General features: G+C 40.0%; 1 protein-coding gene across 25 annotated transcripts in view; it reads right to left on the minus strand.

Moving 5' to 3' along the window:
* The window catches only part of PDE4DIP (phosphodiesterase 4D interacting protein), a 205,742-nt gene that overhangs the window by 75,131 nt on the left and 104,072 nt on the right, over nucleotides 1-26,539 (minus strand). For 13 of the 25 annotated variants that reach the window (XM_078072547.1, XM_078072542.1, XM_078072544.1 and 10 more), the window contains exon 1: nucleotides 3,167-4,693. In XM_078072547.1, the coding sequence (XP_077928673.1) occupies nucleotides 3,167-4,291 (1,125 nt within the window). In that variant the 5' untranslated portion in view covers nucleotides 4,292-4,693. Of the gene's footprint in view, nucleotides 1-3,166; nucleotides 4,694-24,219; nucleotides 24,338-26,539 lie in introns of those variants that run through there. The other 12 variants (XM_078072540.1, XM_078072545.1, XM_078072546.1 and 9 more) reach the window with 4 other exon arrangements.

The raw sequence follows: 26,539 nt of genomic DNA on the forward strand, positions 1-26,539 counted from the left end.
CGATGTTGCATAAAATAAGACCTTTAGCCTAAAAAGGCAGTTTAGATCTTCTGTGTTAACAGCATTTTTCTTGGCACTTCCTAGTCCTCACAACAGCAAGTCTTAGATCTGGAACTGCTGTGGTTTTCTATCCTATTGTTAATAATGGGAGATACAAAAGGGCTATCAACTAGCATAAAATTAAAGGCCTAATCTTTGAGCAGCATCTAATGCCTACACCTTCCAAAGGGCCTGATCTAGGTTATGTAGCTAAACTGTGAGAGGGATAAATATTCCATAGCCACACAGGGGCAGACCCTGGTGTTGCAAGGTTTAGAGCAAAGATCTCCTGCTCTGTGAATTCAGATAGAAAAGGAAATTGCACATGAGCCCGAGCTGAATTGATGTTTACTAAGCGACCACACCCCTCCTATCATGTCTTCTAGTTCAGGGCCACACAATAAAGGAAATTACCAGCTAGAATAAGGCTTCAATATCTTTCTTTAGATATTTAAACAACCTCGGGTTTTCAAGCATAAGTTCTATGGAAAGCAAATAAGTCAATGTGCATAATGCCAGAAAATTAGTAAGCAGGAGTACTACACTGTTGCTATTTTTCTTTAATATAGAAGGGGCGCCTGCGTGGCTCAGTCGTTAGGCGTCTGCCTTCGGCTCAGGTCATGATCCCAGGGTCCTGGGATCGAGCACCGCATCGAGCACCGCATCAAGCCCCGCATCGCATCAAGCCCCGCATCGGGCTCCCTGCTCAGCGGGGAGCCTGCTTCTCGCTCTCCCTCTGCTGCTCCCCCTGCTTGTGCTCTCTCTCTGTGAAATAAATAAATAAAATCTTAAAAAAAGAAAGAAGAGAAAGAAAAAAGCAATCAGAAGGAACTCTGATGATGACATTTAATAGTGTATAGAATAGGTATGTGGAGGATTAAACAAAGGAATCAAAATGACCTTACAGAACAATCTTGCTCTTTAGGATGGGAGCTTTTCTTTGTAGTAGAATTTAACTAAAGAAAAAATTTTTTCTTTCATGGTTTTTTCTTTCTACAACCTAAAAACAGAAGTACCAAAACTAATTTACATTGATTTCTACTCTTTCCACATTTATTCAGAGAAACAGACAAAAACCAGTCTGCCTTTGTCCCAGTTAGCTCGGTTCGGACATAAAGCACAACAGGCCTTAAGGAGCTTAAAAGTCAACCAGATTTAAACAACAGATCACAGGCCCCCAATACAGATTTTATTTACAAACACTCTGAGCCCAATTTAATCTATTTCCCCCCACATCCTTAATTATTGGAGAAAATGGCACAGCAATTAAATGCCATTATTCTTTAAGCTGAATGTTTTCTCCCTCCTCTCAATGTTTTATTACTCTACAAACAGTAAAAAGAATGTAAGCCAAGTGACAGCAGAAAAATCACACACTACAGTTTTAAAGGTCTATTTTTTTCCAGTGTCCAAATTTAATGAAGCAAAGCAAACTTGATCTAAAGGTGCAGCTACTATAGTTTAAATGTGCTCATTAGGATGACAATTTTCTTCACTGAATCCCTAAAGAATCTCCTTGGAATCTTTAGGTTACAGAAAGAAGGTTCTTTATTTAAAGTAAGTTTTATTTAATTCAATGTACATCAGGAAATGTGATTTCATATACAGAATAATAAAAAGGTTTTGGCTGAGAATGGTTAAGAATCTTTGACTCTGCCTAAGTTATTTAAACCATGAGCTTTCCTCTAAATTGAAATGCTGCATGAGACAGTCTTTAAAATCCTTCCCAATCGCAAAATTTGTTGAATCCAAGCACCAAATGATAGTATTTTTAATTAAGTGTGGAGAAACAAACTCTTGTTTTGCCTGTAATTTCCTAATTTTCCTTACCTTTCTACAATATTGGCCATATTTGAGGGGGAAAAGGGTTTATCTGCCATCTACCCTGTCCAGACTATTTGTAGATCCTAATATGAAAACACCATGTTTAATTTGTGACATCTATGTCTGGTTGCAGAAATACTGTTAAAACCCAAATTCAACCGTGAAGCTCCACTGAAAGAAAAGGAAGCAAAAGAAAAGAAGTATGGAGAATTAGGCATTCTAAACATTTTATACAAATGAAAACACAATTTAAAACTTTTTGTTATTTATCCTTTTTCATAACACCTCATGTATGTTTCTGACAGTTTTATGTAAATTTAAAAATATTTCTCCCATTTTTCTGCTAAGTTCTAATAGTCTGTATCAAGTAGAACATGCCAGATGTTTCACAAAGTTAACTGAACTTAGCATTCACTGTTGCTGCAGAAACAAAATAGCACCTGTCAGGTCCCCGTATATAGCTGAATTTAAAAGGTTGGTATGAAATCAACTGGGGAGAAATGAATAGCTCAAATTAAGATCAAGTGCCATCTTCTAGTCACTAAGAAATTCAAGAGTATAATGGATGAAACTCCTATCACCCAATAATGGAGGAAACCTTTCAAGAGGATGTCAAACATCCTCTTAAAAGAGCTCCGTAGGCAAACTGGCTGTGAACAGTTTTTGCCTTAGTGTTTTAAATGATGACACGTGAATTCCCAGTTTCTTTTATGAGCAAGTCATTAGTCCTCAAATGACTTATTTATTATAAATATTGCCCAAAAAGTACAATACTTTGGTGGATTAATAGGTTTTCCCCAAATCTTTATCCTATGCCCTAATCAGTTGGAGACACACCTCTGGGATGAAACACTTGATGCTCTAGGGAGAACTAACTAGAGAACTCCCTCATGGACTGGGAGAAAACATCTATAAATCTAAAAATGAAAACAAAGCAAAAAAAGAAGGAGGTGGGAGACAGAAAAAGAGGTAAGAGGAAAGAGTTCTAGGGCCAGATACAAGATTAAATGTTTTTTTATAGGGTAAAAGTCAATTAAAAATGTCTTCTTGCCTAAAAATTCCGTGATTTTGATAATTAACAGAAGACCAACAGATAATGTTACAAGGAGGACTGTGAAAAGCCAGTTAGTTGAGTGTGAATCACATTTACTAAAATGAGACACAAGCAAAGGTGCAGCAAAAATGGGCTCAATGATTAGTTCTCTCAAGAGTAGGATATTAACCTTCACCTAGACAGAAATCATGTGAAGCCTGAGGCCAGCTAACTATAATCAGAAAGGCACTATGTAGCCATTTTGTATACCTGGACCCGAAGTGGCAAATAATCTTCACAGAGATCATCCCACAGCTCCTGGAGGTCTGAAAGCTCCAAGGGATAACTCACAGGTGTCTTGTAAAGGGGTTTCAAAGGCCGGTTAAGGAAACCGGAACTAACTCCATCTGCCATGCTATGGCCAGGCCTGGCTCCAGGTGGGCTGGATTTCACTGGAATAGGAAGCTTGCTCCCTCGGGGACTCTGGATAGGCTTATAATCAAGACCTTTAATCATGTTAAGAGCTAGCTCCAGCTTGTGGTTACACATAGGCTGTGGAGCCTGTTCATCTGAACAACAGTCACACTTTGCAAGTTCCTTTGCACTTCTCTCTGTTTCCTCATCCTTTTGTTGTGGAGGACTAGCCTGGACACTTGCATCCAAAGATTCCACAGAGGATCCCGGTGTCCCTTCCTCCATGCTTTCTCCATCTGGGGGTACCTTTGTACTTGGTAAATCCGGTGGCCCAACCTCAGACAATGCTGGTTCTTCAGTGCAAATGCTGGTGGACCACCTAGAAGAAGGACCACACGAGATACTTCTGGCCACCTTTCGAGGCACCTTACAAATGGCTTCATAGTCGGAATCAGCGACCCGCAAGGCTGCACAACCACGGCATCTCCTGGGTCGGTTTCCAGGACCTTCCGAAGCATGGCAGCTGTGTAGCTCCTGAATCTGATCCTCGTTTTCTACCCAACACTCAAACCCTGAATAGGCAAAGTCTTCCTGGAGCAGTGCAGAGTATCTTACATCGGGTAAGCCGGAAATGTCAACCGTCCCATTCCCCGCCTTGGTTTCCGTGCCAGAGTCATCGTTATTCTTACGATACATGCTAGCAATGCAGAACTTGAGGCGGTCCTTCTCCAGCAGCAGCTTTTGCAAACGCTCAATAGAAAGAGCTTCGATCCGGGCAATAACGGTGTCGAATCTATAGATACGATCAAGCATGAAAGCACACTTGCTGCAAGCAAATTCGGCTTTGCCATCACGGGCGACATCCTTGCCCAGGACGTGCGAAAGCAGAACCTGGAGGTTGAGCTTAGATGCCGTGTGGAAGATCCAGCGCCGCTGGTTTCCACACAGCTCCCGGGCACAGATCCTGCAAATCTCCTTCATCTTCTCTCCTAGCGATTGCCGAGCTTCCCTGAAGCGGCTGCTGCTTGGTGTTCAATCACTGGCGCTTGGCTGCGCTCCGTCTCCCGCCTCGGTGGCCTCCGGCCGGCATGGCACAGTCCGGTGGGGTCCCCACTCTGCAGGGGCGCACCTCCGCCACCCGCGCGCTGGCTCTGGGTACCAGAGTGGGCAGCCCCGCCCCTCGGGAAGGGGGCGGGCGTAGAAACGCCTTAGGGGGATGCTGAGTGACAGCAGCGCAGGCCACGCTCGAAACCTGCCATGTCCCCTCCAGCTGTCTCTCCCGCCTGCCGCCGCGTCCCCAACGTCCTCCCTCCTAGCAGGCTGGGTTCGCGGTACACTAGCCGCAGCCTGCTGCTGACTCAAAGACTCGGAGATCTAGGATCAGATTTCAAGATGGCGCCAGCGGCTCGGCGCCTGCGGCCAGCGGCGGGTTCCTCTGGGAGCTGTAGTCCGGGAGGCCGCTCCCCGCTCTGCGCATGCGCGGTGGCGGGTGCGTCCCCCTCGCCCCAAATCGGGTCGCAGCTCCTCGCGGTGGAACCGAGACGTGGCTCCCTGTGGGTACCGATGGACAGCAGGACGCGCGCTGGCCACTACCAGGCTGCTTTCATCTGCTAAGATTTCACCCAACGAACGCACCAGTTCCCTCGTGGATCCTCCCTCCCCCCTAACGGGATGACCCGAGGATCTGCGTGGGGAGGAGAAAGTTGAATCCCCTCCCTCTCTCTCCACGGCTAGTGCCACGTACTCTGGATGGAACAGCCTGGCAGCGCCACTAGGTACCGCTGCGCGCCGCCTCCCTCCCGCCTGCAGCCCCACCTCTTCCCCCTACCCAGTCGGGTGCCGGGATTAAAAGGCCCTGGGGCTGCAGCGGCGGGCGGGGAAACAGGGTTGATAAACCAGAGGTGGTAGTTAGGGCGGATTTTAGGAGAGGACATTCAACCTCTCCCTCGACAATTGGGAGTATCTAGAGAAGAGGACAAGTGTTTCTCTTCCTCGCAGTGCCGGGGGAGTGGGCGGTGGGTTTAGCACTGCTGGACGATTTGCCCTTTTTTGGAAAAGAAATCAAAAGAGGACACAAAGCAGTCACCTGAGGAAGAGTCCGGCAAATACCACGTGAGCGCAGCTGGTTAACCAAGATTTTTTAAAATAAGAGAAAATGGGCTTTTTCAAGAATGTAGACACCTGAGAGTAGATTACCATCACCAAATTCTCTTTCAGGTTCAGGTGGACTGCAGTCCCTATTTTGGGGGTGGGGAGGGTACACAAACTTTGGAACAAAAGACAGCTTCTTTGAGCAAGAGTACAGAGTGCCAGGGAGTACTGAGGTCTGCAGAATTAGGGCTGGACATTTCACTGACTTCAGTTAGTACCCTGTCTTATTCAACAATATACAGTTGTCACCCCATCCTTGGGTATAGAACTTAGAATGCACACAAACTGGGGGGAAGCTGGAGCTCTGAGTAGGAGGAATCCAGGTGTCAACTTCCATTTATAATAGAGAATTCCCTTCTTGGCTCGAGAGGCATGCAGACACCAGACAGGAAGGAAAAGAGCCCCCGCAATCACCTGGAGTCCCCCAGAGCAGGACATTCCCAGTTACAAAAATGCTAAATTTCACTGGCTGGCCTTTGGGAGAGGTTAAGGCCAGCAACAGTCTTAAGTATTTCTGAACGTCATCTCTAAGACAGAGCCCATACTCCTAAGCAGGAAGACATTAAAATGCCTTCAATAAGAACTCAGAATAAACCACCAAACTTCCTATGGAGAATTAGATGATTTAGAAATGTTTTAACAGTGCTTGGCTCATTGGATAATAGCTTATACTGTTATTTCAATATTATAATAATGGGAATATTTTAAGATAATTTTAAAACTTTGTGGGGCTCTGCACACTTAAGATTGTATTTGTTCTCTTATTTAATCACCAAAACAAAATCTTAGTAGCTCTATCTTGAGAGAAGAACAGTCCTTTGTATCTTTGGGTTTGGGAGGTTACAGAACTTTGCATATGTTACTTCACCTAAATATGCATGTTCTGGCCCTAAAACCAAGAATGTAAAATAGACTTCCAAGTAAAACTCACTACAGCTGCATTTTTGCCTGCCTCTAGGTATATGAACTTCAAAGTCAAAAGAAAGTAAACAATAATCTTTGAAATCTGTAGTGATCTATAGAGAGGCAAAGAGTTTCTGGACTCACCTACCAACAGACAGCCTGTCAGGACTATACCCTGCGGTACCCTGTCTGATGTGTAGTTCTAAAGAGCTGAAAGAACTCACAAGGTCCATAGAAGTGCAAATTAAGACATTAATCAAGTTCTCATCCTCAATTGTCAATGCAAGCTGCATTTTCTTACCAGGGAAAAGGCTAATGAAATAAAGTAATTAATGAAACAAAGTGTTTTTCAGGAGCAAATTAAATAATACTTTGTAGGGGCGCCTGCGTGGCTCAGTCATTAAGCGTCTGCCTTCGGCTCAGGTCATGATCCCAGGGTCCTGGGATCGAGCCCCGCATTGGGCTCCCTGCTCAGTGGGAAGCCTGCTTCTCCCTCTCCCGCTCCTCCTGCTTGTGTTCCTGCTCTCACTCTCTCTCTCTCTCTCTGTGAAATAAATAAATAAAATCTTTGAAAAAAAAAAAAAAAAAAACTTAAAAAAAAAAAAATAATACTTTGTAGTATTCTCTATTCCTTAATAAGATTTTGCATCTGATTAATAGTTTCTAAACTTTAATGACAGTATATAGGTAGCTTGGTGTAGAAGTGCAAATGAGAATCACGGAGAAAAAGTAGTTTATCATTGAAGAATAGGTTCGCTAGATATAAGTAAAGATCAACATACAGAGAGAGCTATACATATCTAGGCTTCCAACAACAGATAGGAATAAATCACTCAACAATCAAAGAAAATTTGGAGATAGCACTCTATTCACTCCTAGAAAATATATTTTAAAAACATTATTTTGAAGTGGATAGTAAACTATTATAGTACTAGAATTGGTCCTAATATGATTATTTGGTATTACAGAATTTCATCCCAACTAAATTTCATCCCATCTAAAAGATCACTGCTGTATAGATAACAAAACTTGAACGTAAAAATTAAAAAATAAAACTTACAGGGGCGCCTGGATGGCTCAGTCGATTAAGTATCTGACTTTGGCTCAGGTCATGATCTCAGGGTCCTGAGATAGAGCTGCATTGGGTTCCCTGCTCAGCGGGGAGTCTGCTCCCCCCCCCTCTCTCCCTCTGCCCCTTCTCCTGCTCTTGCACACACTCTCTCTCTCCCTAAAATAAATGAATAAAACTTAAAAAAAAAAAAAAACTTAGAAAAATCAGGTGATAATAAATTCAGAACTTCATGGTCCTTATCAATATACCTTGGTTAATATTTTGTATTTAGTTAATACTGGCTACCTATGGGGAGGGAAATAAAACTGGGGGTTGAATAGGAACATTTACTTATTTTATATATATACTATGTGTCATTTGAATTTTTGGAAATAAATGTCTATTCATGCATTTTAAATTTTTTTTTAAATTAGAAAATATTCAATAGTAAAAACTAAGACTTGTGCCAATTTAACACACTAATATCAGAGTCTCATTTTAAGTTTAAGTGTTACCACTTAAACTTAAATAATAAACCACCAGAATAAACCACCAAAGTTAAGTGTTACCACTAACTTAAGTGTTACCACTTAAACTTAAAATGAGAATTCTTTAATACATATGATAACTACATGTATTATATATGTGGACAACTTATATAAACAAAGATTCAAAGGGGATATACAAGTTATTAAATAGTGATTATGTCTGGAGAGTGGAATTATGGATACTTGTTTTCTTCTTCCTTCATTTGTATTCTATAATTTTCTATATTAAGCATGAATTGCTTTTGTGGTAAAACAAAAAATTGTTAAGAAATAGGTAAGATAAACACATTTTTTTTTAAGGTTTCTTTTTTTTTTAAGATTTTATTTATTTATTTGACAGAGAGAGACACAGTGAGAGAGGGAACACAAGCAGGGGGAGTGGGAGAGGGAGAAGCAGGCTTCCCACTGAGCAGGGAGCCCGATGTGGGGCTCGATTCCAGGACCCTGGGATCATGACCTGAGCCGAAGGCAGACGCTTAACGACTGAGCCACCCAGGCGCCCCAAGATAAACACATTTTGATATATTTATACAATATTAGTTGGCAATAAAAAAAAATCTGATACCCACAACATGAATGAATCTCAAAAGCATGTTAAGTGAAACAAGCCGTATACAAGGCAGTACATTCTGTGTGATTCCTTTTATTTTAAGTCTAACAACAAGAAAAATTGAATCCACAGTGATAGAAGTGCACAAAGTGGTTATGAGGGATGACATAGGGTAAGAACTGGTTGCAGAGGAGCACAAAGGAATTTTCTGGGGTGATGAAAATGTTCTATATATTGTTTTCAGTGATGGTTACATGGATGTGTACAATTCTCCAAGTTCACTGAACTGAATGCTTAGATCTGTAGATTTTATATATGTTAGAATAGTTCAGTAAAAAATAAAAAAGGAAATAAATATATGTATTACCCATAAACTTTTAATCTGAGAGATTTTTTTTGTTGTTAGGAAGTAACCCCCACTTTATCGTAAGAATAGCTTTGAAAATTGGGAAGATAAAATATGGCCTAGAAAAAATTCTAATAAAAGCCCAACTGCAAATTCAAAACTCTATAGATACTATCCATAGGAGCTTTGAAAAACATTTTATATGCATATGCACACCACACATACATGATTGAAGCAAGGCATGCTGATAAGGTAAGACTTGGGGCTTCTGAGATGATTTAGAATAGGATAATTACTTCTAACACTTATCAAAGTTACATTTTAAGGGAAAATTGGACTGAGAACAGGTTTCATAGTATGATAAGCTGTTATGAATTAAATTGTTAATTTTATATATCAGCAGTTTGACCTCAAAATGTATTGATAAATGCATTCACAGCACTTATTAGCTATATGTACTAGTTAAATCATTTATATCTGGCCTTTAATTTCCTAGTCTACAAAGTAAACATGTTGAATTTAAACAGTAGTTTTCAACCTTTGGCAGGCATCAGAATCCCCTGGAGGGCTTGATAAAACAGATTGCAGGGACCTACCTCCTAGAGTTTCTGATTCATTTCGCCTGGGGTGGAGCCCAAGAATTTGCATTCCTAACAAATTCCTGGATCTTGCTGATGCTGCTGTCTGGGAATCACACTTTGAAAACCACTGAATTAGAGCTATCCTAAACTGTATTCAGAAAAATCTCAGTCAAAAGATGAGAAGTTCTGCAGAGTAATAGAAAAACCCATCAATGAAGAACTACTTACAGATTGTCGAATTTAGAGAACTATATTCTCATTTGAATCGAAATTCCTAAGTGGTATTATGGTAAAGATCTTTTGCACTATCTCTATTTTGACCTCTAGATTTTGGGGCCTGGGAAGTATCTCTTAGAACCATAGCCACTTTTGTAACCACTATGTTGTAGTGCTTCTAAGACCTAATTCTGGGGTGGTAAGACATCTCCAAGTGAATTAGAGAGATGGAAAATCCCCATGTCCCAAACAGTTGTGTTAGGTTTCACTGCCCTAGTTATGACATTGGAAATAGCTGTTCTAATTACTAAAAACTATGCCAAAAAAAAAAAAAAAAAAAAGTGATTTTGGCAGAGAAGCTAAAGCAGATGAGGAAATATAAGAATATCAAAGTAAAGCCAGTTAGGCTTTATGGAAACACAAGCATGTGCATGACTCCCCTGTGATGGTTGGAAATATTTAAGAAGCCAGAAGCAATCATGCTTTGCATTAATTAATAACACAGCATTTTGAAAGACTTGTTTTAAAACCAGGAGATTACCAGTTCAACTACAGATTGCAATATGGTCATCAGCAGAATCCATCTTAAAATAGTAAAGAGCCTTTCAAGTAATTAAATACCTGTAGCTAAAATAAAAATAAAAAAATAAAATAAATAAATACCTATAGCTGTTTAAGTGAATTTTTTTTTATTTTTTATTTATTTATTTTTTAAGATTTTATTTATTTATTTGAGAGAGAGAGAATGAGAGAGAGCACATGAGAGGGGTTAGGGTCAGAGGGAGAAGCAGACTCCCTGCCGAGCAGGGAGCCCGATGCGGGATTCGATCCAGGGACTGCAGGATCACGACCTGAGCCGAAGGCAGTCGCTTAAACAACTGAGCCACCCAGGCGTCCATTTTTTTATTTTTTTAAAGATTTATTTCAGAGAGAGAGGGAGACAAGCAGCCTCCCCACTGAACAGGGAATCCCATGCTGGGCTCCATCCCAGGACCCGAGATCATGACCTGAGCTGAAATCCAGAGTCTGAAGCTCAACCGACTGAGCCACCCAGGCGCCCCAAGTGAATTTTAAAGTACACATTAAGTAAACCAACCAATGAGCAAGAATTTGCACAAACTCAGTATGTCTTTTCTCTTTCTTTAGTGAGCTTTCAGTTTAGTTGAAGGGGAGAAAATGTGCATGCCAAAATTAGTACAACTGACTGGCAAATGAAATGGAACTGACTAATTCAATATGAGTGCGGAAAAAACTGAAATTAGTATGGGCTGAAATAGTTGAGGGGACGAGAGTGGCACTTGAGATGGGTCTTAGGATGTTGGAAACAAAGAAAGGGACTCCAGAAAAAGAAAAGGGCATCATCAATAGTCTTAGAAGTGGGTTGGATATATTGCTAGCCTGTATAAAGGGACATGTTGGGGATTTTGAGGGGCATCAAAAAAACCAGGATGGCCTGGTTCATCCTACTTTATACAACTTATCCTCTATAATTGTGCATTCAGAGAACACTTATGAAGAGCCAACTGTAAGCCAGACACTATGCTATGGTGCTGTGGAAGCTCTGGCAACTAGAATTTAATGTTCGGCAAAGGCAAAAGAATTTGGACTTAATGTTATGGACTTGAACAAAGAATGGCACGGTGAAAACTTCATCTTAGGAAGATTAGCCAGACAACAGGATGGATTGGAATTTCAGGGAGAGATTTTGGGACGGTTATAGGAAGACCTGCTAAAAAGCCATTGCAGTTATTCATATGTGGGGTAATAAAAAAAAAAAAAGTCTGTGGGAATGCAAGCTGGTGCAGCCACTCTGGAAAACAGTATGGAGATTCCTCAAAAAGTTGAAAATAGAGCTACCCAACACCCAGCAATTGCACTATTGGGTATTTACCCCAAAGATGCAAATGTAATGATTTGAAAGGGCGCCTGCACCCCAATGTTCATAGCAGCAATGTCCACAATAGCCAAACTATGGAAAGAGCCCAGATGTCCATCGACAGATGAATGGATAAACAAAACGGGATATATATATATATATATATGTATATATATATGTATACACACACACACACACACACAATGGAATTATTTTGCAGCCATCAAAAAATGAACTGTTGCCATTTGCACGACATGCATGGAACTAGTGGGTATTATGCTAAGTGAAATAAGTCAATCAGAGAAAGACAATTATCATATGATCTCACTGATATGTGGAATTTACGAAACAAAGCAGAGGATTATAGGGGAAGAGAGGAAAAAATGAAACAAGATGAAACCAGAAAGGGAGACAAACCATAAGAGACTCCTAATCTTAGGAAACAAACTGAGGGTTACTGGAGGGGTGGGGGGAGGGATGGGGTAACTGGGTGATGGACACTGGGGAGGGTATGTGTTGTAATGAGCACTGGGTATTACATAATACTGATGAATCACAGACCTGTACCCTTGAATATGTTAATTAATTGAATTTAAGTAAAAAACAGTCTGATGTAGAAATGGAAAGAAAGTGGTAAATATGAGAATCATTTTGAGGGAATGAAGAGCAGGACTTGATGACACATACATAGAGAGGATGAAGGAAAAAAGGATTAAAGATGAAGATTAGGTTTTGGTCTCAAAGACTGGCAGAAAACATGGTCTAAATGAACAGAAATGTGAGAGTTGAGTCCATTTGCAAAAAGATAATGAAAAATTTGATTAGGAACATGCTGAGTTCAGGTGACTGAGAAAACTAAGCGGGGCGGGGGGGAGGGGTGCGGGAAACTAAGTGGTGCTCTTCTGCAATCAAAGCCCAGGTGAGACAGGGACAGAGTTTCAAGAATGAGAGGGACAGTTAACATTGTCAAAGCTAGGGAGAGATTAGTAGGAGAGATAAGGTCAAGCATATCATTTGCTGTAACTGTAACTTGTAAACTTGTGACTTGCAAACTTCAGAGTTGTTACCTTTAGCTCCTCAGAATCCTTCCCTATCAAGTTAAACATTAAATTTGGGATTCTTTTTCTGAACATCTCTAGCATGTTCAGAAATGTTGCTTCACATTTTCACTACATTTTCTATTTCCGGTTCTTGAAACCTAAAACCTGAACCATGTCACTAGGTTTAGAAGCTTACCCCTCTAATCATCCTCCATACTATTTCCAGAACATTCATGGTAAAGATCCATCATTGTCCACTATAGGATGAAGTCCAAAACCCTCGGCTTGGCATTTCAATATCTCTACAGAAAGATCCTAATCTACTTTTCAGCTGCATCTCATACTCCTTCCCTAATCATATGGTGTGGTGACAGGACATAAACTGCTTTATTATCTGTATGCCCCGCCTCCCTCTTTTCTAATCTGATGGTCAGGCCCTTAGCATTATCTTAACTTGGGAATTTTTGCAGAGCAAAGAGCAGAGGCTGCAGTCAAATGCATTTCCTGACTTCAATAAAATTCTAAACCACGTGAGAAGATTAAGCCAGGTGTCCCAGTGGGGAAGAGGAGAAAGAGGTCTTTGAGGTCAACAGAAAAGGAGAGGGTGAGATTTCACTCGATCAGAAAGAAACTGGTGGGGGTGGGGGGCGCACCTGGGTGGCTCAGTCGTTAAGCGTCTGCCTTCGGCTCAGGTCATGATCCCAGGGTCCTGGGATCGAGTCCCGCCTCGGGCTCCCTGCTTAGTGGGAAGCGTGCTTCTCCTTCTCCCACTCCCCCTGCTTGTGTTCCCTCTCTCACTGTGTCTCTCTCTGTCAAATCAATAAATAAAATCTTAAAAAAAAAAAAAAAAACGAAAGAAAGAGACCGGGGATCAGAGAGTAACAAGGATCCACCTCCATTCCATATTAGAGAAGCAGCAGGACCTGAGAGGGAAAGGCAATGGGTGACTTGGAGAGGCTGGACTCTATATCAAGGGGTTCTGGCTCCATAAAAGACTAACATAACAAGCTGTTAGAGTTGGGAGAACCATGCTTTTTGGGGAAGGGGTACTTCAGGGGTGGACCAACGGTAAGAGTAATCCCTTGATTCTTTGGCACCTGATAAAAACCTTCACTTCCACGTAACTGAGAGAGTAGGGAGCAATGTATGTACCAAATGGATGAACTTGAACTTCCTGCTAGCCTGATTAGGATAGAGACTCAGGGTAACATTCAATCGATTTAAAGAAAGTAAAGAAACGTGGTATTTCCCGCTTAACTGAATTTGTTTTGTTTTTAAAGATTTTATTTATTTGACAGAGAGAGACACAGCGAGAGAGGGAACACAAGCAGGAGGAGTGGGAGAGGGAGAAGCAGGCCTCCCGCGGAGCAGGGAGCCCGATGCAGGGCTTGATCCAGGACGCTGGGATCATGACCTGAGCCGAAGGCAGACGCTTAAGGACTGAGCCACCCAGGCGCCCCTTAACTGAATTTGTGAACAAAGAGTCATACCCACTGCGAACCTTCTGTAGGTGTTCAATGAGGCTCAGTCCTAGACCCTTTCACCTCCTTATTTTTATTTTCTTTCAATATCATCTTATCCTTTCCCATCTTTATACCAGTAACTTTCTATTTATATCTTTATCCCAGAATTTCCTCTGAGTTCAAATCTGAAATAGCCAACTACCTATTTGTATCTGCATATGATATGTCAGAGACATCTCAAAATTACCATCTTCCCCTTACCTATAATACCCCCACACTCGTTCCTCCTAACTCTCTATTAGGGGTCAGCAAACTATGAACGGTGGGCTAAATTTGTCCCCCACCTATTTTTTTAAATAAAGTTTTGTTGGAACATACATGCCAACTCATTTATGTATTGTGTATGGCTATTTTTGTGCTACAATGGCAGAAACCTTATGACCTCCAAGGTCTAAATTATTTACCATTTGGCCTTTTACAGAAAAAGTTGGCTAATCCCTGCTCTTTGTTTTCTTCAAAGTACTTATTACAATTTGCGATTAGCTATTTGTTTGATTACTTGGTTATTTATCTATCTCCCTTATTAGATACAAGCTCCTTAAGGGGAAGGGCTCTTGCCTTTCTTCTTTTAAGTATTTTTAAAATATTTATTATTGAAATATAGTTGACATGTAATATTATATTAGTTCCAGGTGTATAACATAGTGATTCAACAATTCTATACATTATTCAATGTTCACAATAAGTATAGTCACCATCTGTCACCATACAATTGTCCCTATGCCATACTTTTCATCTCTGTGACTTACTTATTTTATAACTGGAAATTTGTACTTCATAATCCCCTTCACCTATTTTGCCATCCCCTCACCTCCCTTATTTGGCAACCACCAGTTTGTTCTCTGTATTTATGAGTCTGTTTCTGTTTTTTTGTTTTGTTTTTGAGATTCCACATATATATATGAAATCATATGGTATTTGTCTTTCTCTGTCTGTGACCTATTTCATGTATATAAAATGCTCTAGGTCTATCCATGTTGTTGTATGGCAAGATTTCACTCTTATTATGGCTGAGTAATATTCCATTGTATATATATACTGCATTCTCTTTATCCATTCATCTATTGATGGACACATGGGTTGCTTCCATATCTGGGCTAGTGTAAATAATGCTACCCTAAACAAAGAGGTGATTTATCTTTTTGAATTAGTGTTTTTGTTTTCTTTGGGTAAATACCAAGTAATGGAATTACCGGGTCGTATGGTAATTCTAGTTTTAATTTTTCAAGGAATCTCCATACTGTTTTCCATGGTGGCTGCACCAGCTTGCATTCCTACCAACAGTGCACAAGGGTTCCTTTATCTCCACATTCTTGCTCACCAACCCTTGTTATTTCTTGTGTTTTTGATTTTAGACATTCTGACAAGTGTGAGGTGATATCTGACTGTGGTTTTGATTTGCATTTCCCTGATGATCAGTGATATAGAGCATCTTTTCATGTGTCTGTTGGCCATCTGTCTGTCTTCTTTGGAAAAATCTCTATTCAGGTCTTCTGCCCATTTTTAAATTGGATTATTTCGGGGTTTTGGTGTTGAGTTGTATAAGATCCTCATATATTTTAGATATTAACTCCTTATTAAATATATTATTTGCAAATATCTTCTCCCATTCAGTAGGTTGACGTTTTGTTGATGGTTTATTTTGTTGTGCAAAAGTTTTTTATTTTGGTATAGTCCCAATAGTTTAATTTTGCTTTTGTTTCTCCTTGCCTAAGGAGACATATCTAGGAAAATGTTTCTAAGACCGATGTCAAAGAGATAACTGCCTATGTTTTCTTCTAGGATTTTTATGGTTTCAGGTCTCACGTGTAAGTGTTTAATCCATTTTGTGTTTATTTTTGTGTATGGTGTAATAAAGTGGTTCAGTTTCATTCTTTTGCATGTAGCTGTCCAGTTTTCCAAGCATCATTTAGTGAAGAGACTATCTTATCCCCACGGTATATTCTTGTCTACTTTGTCATAGATTATCTGGACTCTCTATTCTGTTCCAATGACCTAGGTGTCTATTTTTGTGCCAGTACCATACTGTTCTGATCACTCCACCTTTGTAACATATCTTGGAATCTGGAATTGTGATACTTCCAGCTTTGTTTTTTCTTTTTCAAGTCCGCTTTGGCTGTTCAGGGTCTTTTGTGATTCCATACAAATTTTAGGATTATTTGTTCTAGTTGTGTGAAAAAAATGTTGTTGGTATTTTGATAGACACTGCATTAAATGTGTAGATTGCTTTGGGTAGTATGGATATCTTAACAATATTGGTTCTTCCAATCCATGAGCATGGAATATCTTTTCATTTGTGTCATCTTCAATTTCCTTCATCAATGTCTTATAGTTCTTGGAATACAGGCACCTCCTTGGTTAAATTTATTTCTTGGTATTTTATTACTTTTGGTGCAATTATAAATAGGATTGTTTTCTTAACTTCTCTTTCTGCTACTTCATTATTAGTGTATAGAAGTGCAACCAATTTCTGTATATTAATTTTTTATCCTGTGACTTTGCCTAATTCAATATCAGTTCTAATAGTTTTTTAAAGGTGGAATCTTTAGGGTTTTCTATATATATATTATTATGTCACCTGCAAATAGTGAAAGTTTTACTTCTTCCTTATCAATCTGGCTGCTTTTATTTTATTTTTTTTTTCTTGTCTGATTGCTATGGCTAGGACTTCCAATACTACATTGAATAGAAGTGGTGAGAGTGGACATGTTGAGGTATGTTCTCTCTAGACCTACTTTGTTGAGAGTTTTTATCATGAATGGATGTACTTTGTCAAATGTTTTTTCTCTATTAAGATGATCATATGGTTTTTAATCCTTTTTCTTGTTAATGAGATGTACCACGTTGATTGATTTGCAAATATTAAACTACTCTTGCATCCTAGAATAAATCCCATTTGATGGCGGTGAATGATTTTTTTAATGTATTGTTGGATTCAGGTTGCTAATATTTTGTCAAGGATTTCTGCATCTATGTTCATTAGAGATATTGGCCTATATAGTTTTCCTTTTTTTGTAGTGTTTTTATCTGGTTTTGGTATCAGGGTAATGCTGGCCTCACAGAATGAATGGAAGCTTTCCTTCCTTTTTTATTTTTTGAGGTAGTTTGAGGATAGGTATTACCTCTTCTTTAGTGTTCAGTAGAGTTCACCTGTGAAGCCGTCTGGTCCTGTACTTTTGTTTGTTGGGAGGTTTTTTTGTTTTTGTTTTTTTATTGCTGATTCAATTTCATTGCTAGTAATTAGTCTGTTCAAATTTTCTATTTCTTCCTGATTCAGTTTTTGAAGGTTATATGTTTCTAGGAATTTATCCATTTCTTATAGGTTGTCCAATTTGTTGGCATAAATTTTTTGTAATATTTTCTTATAATCCTTTGTATTTCTGTGGTATCAGTTGTTACTTCTCTTCTTCTTTTCTGATTTTATTTATTTGAGTCCACTGTGTCTCTCTTCCTCTCCCTCCCCTAACTCGTGCTCTTGCCCTCTGTCTCCTCTTTTTCTTTTCTTTCTTTTTTTTTTTTATAAGTCTGTCTAACTGTTTATCAATTTTGTGTACCTTTTCAGAGAACCAGCTCCTGGTTTCATCGATCTGTTCTATTGTTTCTTTTGAGGTACTTTGGACAGTATGTTTCTAGATATCAATAAATAATCATTGAATGACTAAATGAATAAATCAATGCCTTTCCTTTCCATCTTTTATTAAAATCCTACTCATTTCTTACAGATCAGAATCTTCACTGCCTATCCCAGCTCATGACCTTTTGTTCTTTCTCTACTGCTTTATATTTTGTTTCCATCAGCGGCTTCCTTACCTTCCAATTAGACTATCATCTCTAGAAGGCAGAGACTAAACCTTATGCATCTTTGTGTTCTTTTTTTCCTTCATGTTATGGTACTTTGTGCATTGGAAATGCTCAATAAATACTTTTCATGAAGCCATAATGAAATCCCTTATTTTTCCACCTCCTTTGCTGCTCTAAAGGGTCAGGACTACAATTGCCTTAGATGATAAGGGCTTTTTCTGAGACATGTTACCAATGAAGGTTTTATCTGGGAGACAGTGAGGTTGAATGGGGATTTATAAATGAGTCTCCACTTCAACATTCATCAGCTTTAAGAAGAGGATACTGAAAAGCTGCTTTGAAAAAGATCTCCTTATATGAAGTTGGCTGGAGCTGCCCCGGCTACTAATCCCTGCAAGGTTTTCAGTCTCTGCCTGGAGCATTTGGAGTGTGTTCTTGCCTTAACCTCCACGTCAGAGCTCTCCATGGTAACGCTGGAATGTTTGCTATTTTAAGAAATACGCCTCACTGCATGCAGTGTTGTTTACATTAGGTTCCAAACAAGGCATAAATGCCATAGTTTGAGTGTTTGCTGATTAGTGTGAGTGGGAATGTCCTGATTGCTTAATGGATGTCTCACCCTAATTCTGTTGTCCTGTTTCATTTTTTAAGGCAACCATAGTGAAATTACATGTTAATAAATATTATACTTAGGGAAAACTGGACAATAGAAAAATGAAATAAAACAAGAATTCTTCCAGACTTTCCTTTGCAAGTAAGTACATCATTTCCCCTTGCGTTCACACCCTCTAGGTCTGGTTTCATTTAAAAGGCTCTTTGAAATGAAGCTTCTACTCTCCTGTAGAAGGGAATAATGTCAATAACTGGAACTATCACTAGCTTTTCAGAGTACAGGTCTTTCATCTGCAACTTTGTGAATATACTCACGAAGGAAGAGAAAAATGCTTTGTAAAACTTCGCTTTTATTAGATTTTCTTTTTACTAAAAGATGTGGACATGTTGCTTCAGCATGGCAGCTATATCAGAAAGCTCCTGAGTGCTCTGATCACAACCACATGCTCTCGATCTGAATGGACATGGGGGATTGGAAGCAAACATGGAGTGATGTCGATCGGTGGCATGTCAAGTTTATGGCTTTCCTTGTTGCTGTTCTATGGAGTTAATTATATGATAGAAGGTCATAAGTATTGCGTAAGTATGGCTAAAATGAATGTACAATATTTTGGTAGAATGGAAAAGGAAAACAGCTTGAGGGATAGTAAAATCAATTAAATCAAATAATCTTGATCAAAACTGTCTCTTATTTGAGGGATGGAAGGCTCTGAAGTGAAACTTCCTATACTCAGAGATTATACCCAGTCCAGACTTTCAGACTGAGATCACATGAGAAGTACTGATCTATGGGAAATGGGATAAGAGGAGTGTTTTCACTTGAACTACTCAAACCTAGACGAGTAAGGTCTGTGAACTCTCCTTCTTCTAAAGCCCAACTGTGGTATTCTCTCAGCTGTGAGGGGTCAGGGGAGGTGGAGGAAGTGAGTCAGTCTCCAGAACTCTAGGGATGGCTTTGCTGGAGATGAGGGAATTCTTAAGTCTCTGCAGAGCAGGCCCAGAGCTTAGAAAATGAACCTGTGCCTTCCACACTGTGGGGGTGTGGCTTCTGTGGTTAGAGATGTCATGGTAGACAAAGGTTGAGGATACAGTGGGAGTAAGATGCTGCTACTGTTGGCAGACAAGGATGACGCCCACAGCAAAGACTTCAAATGTCACAGAGAGCAAGAGTTGTCACACATTACTGTAGACAGAGGGGGGAGACAAAGTACTTTATAATTGGTTTTATAATGTTCTTTGCCTCTATCTAATTCAAGAATGGACTAGATGAAGCAGTTAATGGCTGTGTCAAACCATGATTTGCTATCTCATGAGATGACATCAATTATCTGCTCAGTCAATCCTCAGTCTAAACAACCCCCAGGATTGCCTTTCTAAAATGCAAATCATATGCTTTTATTCCCCCTTGCTTAACTTTTTTTTTTTTAATTCTCTCTTTCTTATAACATGAAGTCCTTAGCTTGACACTTATGGGATGTCCCAGTTATGTATTCTATCATTCTCTGACACTTAGCATATATTTGGTAATACCAATTTCTCCCAATTCCTTAACTATGTTCCATATCACTTTATATACTGTTCCTGCCTATAATACACTTCTATTTTCTGCCTGGGGTACTCAGCCTTTAAGGCCCAGGTCAAGAGTAACTTCCAAGTGAGGCTTCTTTGACTTTCAAAGGTAGAGTTAATCCCTGTCATCTGTGGGTTCCTTTCACACATATTTCTATCTCTTCATTTATCATCCTGTATTTTAGTTCTTTGTTTACATGCCAATCTCTTATTGGACTATAAACCCTTTGGAAGCTAAAACCCCCAGACCAGTCGTTCTTACTGAGCAACTATACCATCTCCTAAAGTGCATTTTCCAAATTCATGGGGTGTTTCTTGTTTTTATTGTCATCACAATGATGACTGGAGCTATGGGTGCTACATAACTAGCAATGGGCAGGGCAAAGCATTGTTCCAAATTCTGAGTGACATCTATCTATCTATCTATCTATCTATCTATCTATCTATCTATCTATTTATCTATCTGATTCCAGTTAATCTGAAATGCATAAAACAAGCAAATTCATTAAGGCAAATTCATTAATTCATTTTAACACAGGTTATCAGGACCTGGGAAAGGGAAGAATGAGGAATTATTGTTTCATGGGTAGTTTCACTGAAAAATTCTGGAAATTTTGGTTCATTGATCTTCTGAGAGCTGGTTTTGAACTTTGTCAATAGATCTCATTTGGTCAGTGACACACGTGTACATTTGTGATACTAGCTCCTCAGAATAGCAGTGGTGAATATGGGTGTGAACCCACATAAATCTATGTTCAAATTCTGCCTTAATAACTTGGGTTACATCACTTAATCTAAATATTGGTTTCCCTGCTTGCCATGGGAGGTTTATACTACTTAGTTCAAAGGTTGTAATGAGAGTTGGAAAAAACTGTGTGTTCAGTCCTCCACACAGTGCTTGGAGCAGGATCAGGACTGAAAAAAAAATGGGTCCTTCCTCTTTCCCATTCCTCTTTCCCTCCACTGGCTAGCAGCATGACACTGTTTCATGGACACTCAAGAAAAGCTGGGTCTCCAGGGACACCTGGGTGGCTCAGTCAGTTCAGCGTCTGCCTTCAGCTCAGGTCATGATCTCAGGGTCCTGGGATCAAGTCCCATGCCAAGCCCCACATCATGCTCCATGCTCAGTGGGGAGTCTGCCTCTCCCTCTCCCATGGCCCCTCCCCCACTCTTGCACACATGCACTTTCCCCCTCTCTTTCTCTCTCTCAAATAAATAAATAAAATCTTAAAAAAATATATTTTCACTGTAGGGGGTCCCTGGATGACTCAGACGGTTGAGCGTCTGACTCTTGATTTCAGATCAGGTCATGATCTCAGGGTTGTGAGATTAAGCCCTGTGACCTGCTTGGGCTAGATATGGAGCCTGCTTAAGATTCTCTCTCTTTCTCTCTCTCTCCCCCTCTGCCTCTTCCTCCCACCCCCACTTGCACACTTGCGCATGCACACACGCATGCCCACGCATTTTCTCTTTCTTAAAAAAAATTTTTTTTCACTTGCAATAAAATTATGTCGCTTTCCATTACCAACATGTTACCATTATGATTGTGGTAGGAACAGTATTAGTATTATTAGTAACCCTGTAGGATTAAAATGTGAAGTTTTGTTTTGTGCTTTCATTACTGAGTGACTTTTAAATGTTCCATGGGGCACTGGTGAGGTAATATAACTTTATATAATCACCTGAACCTAGAACTGAGTTCTGCTATATATATATATATATATATATATATATATATATATATATATATATAAACACAATATTAATATACAGTGAGTTTTCCATGAATTGAATTGCTATGAAAATGAAGAAAGGGTTGATTTTTGTTTTGTTTGGAAATTTACCAAGAGTTTTTCACCTTGGCATTGTCACCCTCATTTACTAATGTCATTCCCCTTGCCGTTTTTGAATTGCCAATATAACATGAGTGTATCAGGCTATATTTGAAGCTATGACATTCACTTGATTTGCCATACAGATACAAGCACCTCACTATGTCTGCTAATATAATTGTGCCCATTAATTTATATATTAAAATAAACATTAGTTTATTATAAATTATTCTTGTTATCCTTGTTATCCTATCCTATCCTAACCCTCTCATATGTTACTATACCTCACAGGGTTGTTTTGAGGCTTATATTAATTTGAGTTAATATATATGGTTGGTAGAGTAGCACCTCGTGCACAGAAAATGCTACAATATGTGCTGAAGTTACTACTATTGAAAAGTTGTTGAGTATTCATTGATAAATATTTTTAAATTGCACTTGGAATATGTATCTAAGAAATCCTATGAATCCATTTCTGGGTTTTATATTATAATAATGTGAACCATTTGAGTGTAACTAAATGTTCCCAAGATGTTATAGAAAGTGCTTCAATATCTCTTTTTGTCTAGAAGATTAAAGTGAGATAATTCTCATTGTGACCAGTTTGCCCTGTACCATTCACACTCTGTTGTGGTCCTCCTGGGGAGCAATCACAGAAATTGACAACTTTGAGTTGAGTCTTTGCCTATAAAACAGTCTTTCTAAAAAGAGACAAACAAAGAAGCACCCTCTAGGCCAAAGTTGCCCGACGGGAGGTGGGTGGGGGTACGGGTGAAACTGATAAAGGGGAATAAGAGTGCGTTCATCTTGATGAGCACTGAGAAATGTATAGAATTGTTGAATCATTATTTTGTACACCTGAAACTAATATAACACTGTATGGTGATTATGCTTGAATAAAATAAAAGTCCCTTCAGAAACTTTACAAGTATTTCAATATGTATCTTGTAAAAAGCCTATGAACTTTACTTTCCCTTCCTATCTGCCTAATTCCATGTTTATACATCATTTCCTGAATTTGTTAACCAGAGCTTTCTAACCAAAGTGAAGCCACGGTCCAAGAAGTTTACAAGTATAGCTGAGATAGTGATTTCTTCTGCCCTCGTCGCAGCCCAGGCGCCCAGACTGACCACCTCCAAGTAAGAAGCTCCATCCATTTACCACTGTACCTCACAAATATTATCATTTTCTATTTGTGCCATGACACAGGAAAGATCGGAAGCGCTGCTTTAGGCTAATTCTTCTCCCTGTTCCTTTTATCCTGACTCCAACCTCTCTATATGTGAACCAATAAGTTAAACCTCACAGCCTGCTTGATCACTGGTCTAAGACCTGTAAGAATATCCAGTAATTGTTTATGCTGCTTGGGCACAGATGTATTCTAGGCTTCTTTTAGGAAATACCTTTCTAGAAAATTAAAAGTTGAACGGAAGAGGGGAGTTTCCTCTGAGGTAACTTCCAAGAGCAACAATATAGACTAATACAATTATTTTTACCACAGTAAGAGTTCTTCAATATTAAAACCACATTATGCACACCTGAAACTAATATAACACTGTTGGTTAGCGATACTGGAATTAAAATAATAAATAAATAAAAACAAAATTAACTGAGAAAGAACCCACATTAAACATTCTGTATAGTTACAAATCACTCAGGGTGGTGGGCAAAATTCTAACGGCCCCAATGCTTCCCAGCCCCTGAGAGCCACCGCATCTTTGAGTAATCCCTACCTCTAGAGCGTGGGTGAGACCTGCAACTTATTTCTAAGGAATAGAATGTGGCAAAGATGATGGAATATCGCCGCACAGGTATGCTACGTTACGTGGCAAAAGTGAATGGATATTGCACGTACAGTTAAGGTCCCTACTCAGTTGATCTTCAGTTAACCAAAAGGGTTATAACTGTGGGCCTGACCTAATCAGGCGAGCCTCTTAAAAGAGTGTATAGAGGTAGAGAAGCCACGGACCCCCTCTTTCTCCCCACTGCTGGCTGTGAAGAAGCAAGCTGCCACAACCCCTACAGCCACCCAGAAATAAATTCTTCCAACAACCTGAGGGACTTAGAAGCCAATCCTTCCTTAAGTGAACCTTTGGATGAGAAAGCAGCCTGCTCACACCTTGATTTCAGACTTGTGAGACGCTGGGAAGAGACCCCAGCAAAGCCATGCCTGGACTCCTTGCCCACAGAAACTGTGGGACGATGAACGCGTATGTTGTGTTAAGCCACTAAATCTGTAGTCATTTGTTACACAGCAACAGATAACGAACACCGAGGCAAACAGCTCAGGAAGCACTGCTCACACCTCACCTGCACGTCCATGCTGGTTGGCTCCTCCAACAGATGGAGCAGTTGTTGTTTCTCTCGAGACAGCTGTTCTACAAGCTTCTCCTGGGCAGCCAGGCTCTGATTCAGTTCTTCAATTCTTCTGGAGCGAAGAAAAAGTCAGAACAACACTTATGGTCATGATACTATTATTGCCCTTATTTTTCAGCCCACTCCAAAGACAGCATGATCGAGTCCAGTCAGTTTTTACCTTTTTGGGTCATTGAACTCTGGTACTTTTTCTCAGAAGGCCATGTATTCTCTGCCCTAGCCCCCTACTATGTACACAAATGACTTTCTGCTTCCATTTTCACCAGGTTCACAGACCTCCTGAAGCTGACCCACGGATCTATAGACCATAGGTATGTAACTCTTGGAATAAGGCCCCAGAAGTTGTGTTTCTAGTTGTTACTGTTCCACTCAAGAAACAATTCCTGGATAGCCATTACGTAAACTCAACACACCCTACCAAGTACCTGGGAATATAAAGTTGGAAAACACACAATCTCTGCTCTGTAGAAACTTTTTTTTTTTTTTTAAGATTTCTTTATTTATTATTATTTTATTTTATTTTTTTTTAAAGATTTTATTTATTTATTTGTCAGAGAGAGAGAGCACAAGCAGGGGGAGTGACAGGCAGAGGGAGAAGCAGACTCCCCGCCAAGCAGGGAGCCCGATGCGGGACTCGATCCAGGGACTCCAGGATCATGACCTGAGCCGAAGGCAGTCGCTTAACCAACTGAGCCACCCAGGCACCCTCTTTATTTATTATTTTAAAAAGAGAGCAGGAGGGAGGGGCAGAGGAAGAGGGAGAGAAGGAGTTTCAAGCAGACTCCCAGCTGAGTGCAGAGCCTGATGCGGGGCTCGATCCCACAACCCTGAGATCTCACAACCTGAGCCAAATCAAGAGTCAGACGCTCAACCAACTGAGGCACCCAGACAACCCTCTGCTCGTAGAAGTTTAAATTTTTTTGCTGTGTGTGTGTATGTCTGTCAGGGGCTTGGGGAGTGGGGAGACTCAGCTACAAAAAAAACCAAAAAACAAACAAGTAACAGGAATAGAATGTAAGGACTGCTACCATGACAGAGGCGTCTACTATAGAGTACACTGAGAGCTGCCATGGAACTGTAGGAAGAAAGACAGAGTCATTGAGCTTGGAGCAGTCTGTGGGATATTTAGGAGAAGAGATTCGGAAAACGGCACTGTTTTCCAGGTACAGAGAGGAGCTTGAACCAAGGAACAAAGGCATAAAGATAAAAGATATTTTGGGGTAAGAGTCACTGGAACAAAGGCTGGGGGGAAGAGGTGAGGGCTAGAGAAGAGGCTGGAAATTCAGCCTCGGCTTTAGGTTATCAGACAGTGCACGCCGTGCTAAAGTATACAAACCACAGATTCCCATCAACAGCTATTCCTCATCTGCTATGTGCAAGGTATATCTTGCTGTTTCTCTTAAGTCTTAAGAGTACTAGAGATACCTGTCCTTGGAAAACATGCTGGTACTAAATGAAGTGTTTCCAATTGTCATTATTATTCCTATGTAGGTGTGTAAGACAGTGATAGTACCTTGGGAGGGAAATAGTTGGGAGAAAGGTGTGGGGTACCAGAAAGTCAAGTAGGAAGCACACAGGCATTTGCTTATAATTTATAAATTAATTTACAAATTATAAATTAATTAAGGCTGTGAGGATCAGCTAAGATTTGTGGATGAGAAAGAACTTTAAAAACTTAAAAACATCATGCAAATGCAAGCTGTAATAGTAATTATGATGATGAGGGGCGCCTGGGTGGCTCAGTCGGTTAAGCATCCAACTCTTGATTTGGCTCAGGTTGTGAGATCTTGGGATTGTGGGACTGAGCCCCTCATCAGGCTCTGGGCTCAGCTGGGAGTCTGCTTGAAACTCTGTCTCTTTCCCTCTTCCTCTGCCCCGAGTCGGGGTCCATGCTGGGTGTGGAGCCTGCTTAGGATTCTGCTCCTCCCTCTCTCCCCTCTGCTTGTGCTCTCTCTCTCTCTCAAAAAAAAAAAAAAATAGTAATTATGATGATGAATGTGGATTCCATATCAAATTCCCCATGGTATCTATGCTAGAACATTTCTTTTTTCTCAAGCCTCCAACTTTACTTATCCCTTTGACCATGAGTCTCTATAGATGATCTATTCTCCTACTTTACAAAGTTAGTAAGGCCATTTAATATAAACTCCCTAGCTTTTTTTTTTTTTAAGATTTTATTTATTTTTTGACAGAGAGAGAGACAACGAGAGAGGGAACACAAGCAGGGGGAGTGGGAGAGGGAGAAGCAGGCTTC

The sequence above is a fragment of the Halichoerus grypus genome, chromosome 5 (assembly GCF_964656455.1).
Source record: "Halichoerus grypus chromosome 5, mHalGry1.hap1.1, whole genome shotgun sequence".
In the NCBI taxonomy this organism is placed as follows: domain Eukaryota; kingdom Metazoa; phylum Chordata; class Mammalia; order Carnivora; family Phocidae; genus Halichoerus; species Halichoerus grypus.